Source organism: Salvelinus namaycush, chromosome 4, assembly GCF_016432855.1.
Source record: "Salvelinus namaycush isolate Seneca chromosome 4, SaNama_1.0, whole genome shotgun sequence".
NCBI classification, from domain to species: domain Eukaryota; kingdom Metazoa; phylum Chordata; class Actinopteri; order Salmoniformes; family Salmonidae; genus Salvelinus; species Salvelinus namaycush.
The window spans coordinates 5,064,386-5,067,903 of NC_052310.1; the positions used below are offsets into that span (position 1 = coordinate 5,064,386).

General features: G+C 53.6%; 2 protein-coding genes across 2 annotated transcripts; both read left to right on the top strand.

Moving 5' to 3' along the window:
• Positions 1-275: 275 nt before the first annotated feature.
• LOC120045326 (histidine-rich protein PFHRP-II-like) lies at positions 276-1,490 on the top strand. The gene has a single exon (XM_038990208.1). The coding sequence runs from the start codon at positions 276-278 to the stop codon at positions 1,488-1,490; it is 1,215 nt and encodes a 404-aa protein (XP_038846136.1).
• Positions 1,491-1,875: 385 nt separating this feature from the next.
• Positions 1,876-2,934, top strand: LOC120045327 (histidine-rich glycoprotein-like). The gene has a single exon (XM_038990210.1). It carries the CDS (start codon positions 1,876-1,878, stop codon positions 2,932-2,934), a length of 1,059 nt encoding a protein of 352 aa, XP_038846138.1.
• Positions 2,935-3,518: the final 584 nt, after the last annotated feature.

Sequence of the window (3,518 nt, forward strand, 5' to 3'; positions counted from 1 at the left end):
AAACTACAAGATGTTTATGTTTAAGGCCAAAATAAAAATAAATATCTTTGAGAAGGTGTAGATGTGCAGCTAGCAAGAGACTGTTTGGCTAGCTGTGTCTCTGTACTGTACAATAGGCCTACATGTGATGGCAGATTTTGTGAAACAAATGCCTTCTCAACTGACACAAATCATCAGAATATCATTCGGCCAGGTAGGCCTACTTTGCAGTCAACATTTAAAATGGGAAGTTTTTTTTGGGAAAGCCTTAATAAAATGTTAATTCAAAACAATGCATGACGACTGGATTGCGCATCGCAGAAAATCTCGCCACATCACACCTCGCCACATCACTCCACGCCACTCCTTGCCACATCACTTCACACCACATCATATCACGCCACACCACATCACACCTCGCCACATCACACCTCGCCACATCACTCCACGCCACATCACACCTCGCCGCGCCACATCACATCACACCACGCCACATCACACCTAGCCACGCCACATCACACCTAGCCACGCCACATCGCATCTCGCCATGCCACACCATGCCACCTCACACCACGCCACATCACACCTCACCACACCTCGCCACATCACTCCACGCCACACCTTGCCACCTCACTTCACACCACATCACACCTCGCCGGGCCATATCACGCCTCACCACATCACACCACGCCACATCGCACCTCGCCATGCCACCTCACACCTCAGATCACGCCACATCACACCTCACCACATCACACCTCGCCACGCCACCTCACACATCACACCTCGCTACATCACGCCACATCACACCTCGCCACGCCACACCACATCACACCATGCCACCTCACACCCCGCCACGCCACATCACGCCACACCTCGCCACATCACACCACACCACATCTCGCAACGCCACATCACACCTCGCTACATCACGCCACATCACACCTCATCACACCACATCACACCATGCCACCTCACACCCCGCCACGCCACATTACACCTCTCCACATATCGCCACATCACATCACTTCACACCACACCTTATCACACCTCGCAATGCCACATCACACCATGCCTCGCCACACCACATCACGCCACACCTCATCACATCACACCTCGCCACACCACATCACGCCACACCTCGCCACATCACATCACACCTCGCCACACCACATCACGCCACACCTTGCCACATCACATCTCGCAACGCCACATCACACCATGCCTCGCCACACCACACCACATCACGCCTCGCCACACCACATCACGCCACACCTCGCCACTCCACATCACACCTCGCCACATCACTCCACATCACTCCACATCACTCCACATCACACCTCGCCACATCACTCCACTCCTTGCCACATCACGCCACACCACATCACACCTTGCCACATCACACCTCGCCACATCACTCCACGCCACACCTTGCCACCTCACTTCACACCACACATCACACCTCGCCGCGCCACATCACGCCTCACCACATCACACCACATCACACCTAGCCACGCCACATCACACCTAGCCACGCCACATCGCACCTCGCCATGCCACACCATGCCACCTCACACCTCAGATCACGCCACATCACACCTCGCCACATCACTCCACGCCACACCTTGCCACCTCACTTCACACCACATCACACATCACACCTCGCCACGCCACATCACGCCTCACCACATCACACCACATCACACCTAGCCACATCACACCTAGCCACGCCACATCGCACCTCGCCATGCCACACCATGCCACCTCACACCTCAGATCACGCCACATCACACCTCGCCACCTCACACATCACACCTCGCTACATCACACCTCGCCACGCCACATCACATCACACCTAGCCACATCACACCTAGCCACGCCACATCGCACCTCGCCATGCCACACCATGCCACCTCACACCTCAGATCACGCCACATCACACCTCACCACATCACACCTCGCCACCTCACACATCACACCTCGCTACATCACGCCACATCACACCTCGCCACGCCACATCACACCATGCCACCTCACACCCTGCCACGCCACATTACACCTCTCCACATCTCGCCACATCACATCACTTCACACCACACCTTGCCACTCCACATCACACCTCGCAACGCCACATCACACCATGCCTCGCCACACCACATCACACCACATCACGCCACATCACACCTCGCCACACCACATCACACCTCGCCACACCACATCACAGCTTGCCACATCACGCCACACCTCGCAACGCCACATCACACCATGCCTCGCCACACCACATCACGCCTCGCCACACCTCGCCACATCACACATCGCCACATCACACCTCGCCACATCACTCCACGCCACATCACTCCACGCCACATCACACCTCGCAACGCCACATCACACCATGCCTCGCCACACCACATCACACCTCACCACATCACTCCACACCACTCTTTGCCACATCACATCACACATCACATCACGCCACACCACATCACACCTTGCCACATCACGCCACATCACACCTCGCCACATCACACCACATCACAGCTCGCCACATCACGCCACACCGCGCAACGCCACATCACACCATGCCTCGCCACACCACATCACGCCACACCTCGCCACTCCACATCACGCCACACCTCGCAACGCCACATCACACCATGCCTCGCCACATCACACCACATCACGCCACACCTCGCCACTCCACATCACACCTCGCAACGCCACATCACACCATGCCTCGCCACACCAGATCACACCACATCACGCCACACCTCGCCACACCACATCACAGCTCGCCACATCACGCCACACCTCGCAACGCCACATCACACCATGCCTCGCCACACCACATCACGCCACACCTCACACCTCGCCACGCCACACCTCGCCACACCAGAGCAGATCAGAGCACACAAGACCACAACACAGCAGAGCACGCCAAACCACACAGACTAATTAGGATTTAATTTAATTTAACCAAATTAAGGAGGAATGACGTGACCCCACAATTATGGTCTAAATTTGGTCCAAATCTGAGGAACACAAATAACTTTGTAAAAGTTTGTTTTTTTGGGAGACTGGAATGTTGAACTGAATGTGAACACGTACAGGTGTAGGGTCTTAATTTGAACACCTTGTTGCAGAAGAACCTTCCTGCAATGAAGAAATCTAAAACTCGTAGTGTAGTGGCGGAAATTTATACTTTGAAATGTCAGACTATATATTCACTTACGAAAAATGTATCAACCCCTACAAAAATGTCCATGAATTATATTCCACATAATAATTCACATTTCCTGTTGCTGCAGGATTATTTTCCTGCTAAAAGCAAACTGGCTCAAATGAAGATCCTACATCTGTATGTACATGTGAGGGAATGAATGGATGCTTCTTGGCGTCGTGACGTCAGTTTTCAAAGGGGAAGAGGTTGATATCTTCGTAACTGTATTGTCTACAGCCACATGGACAGAAACCCTCTCGATAAGATGGTGTGATGTTCCCGTTCCTCTGGTCTCATCAAGGGCAAAGGTTCAGAAAAA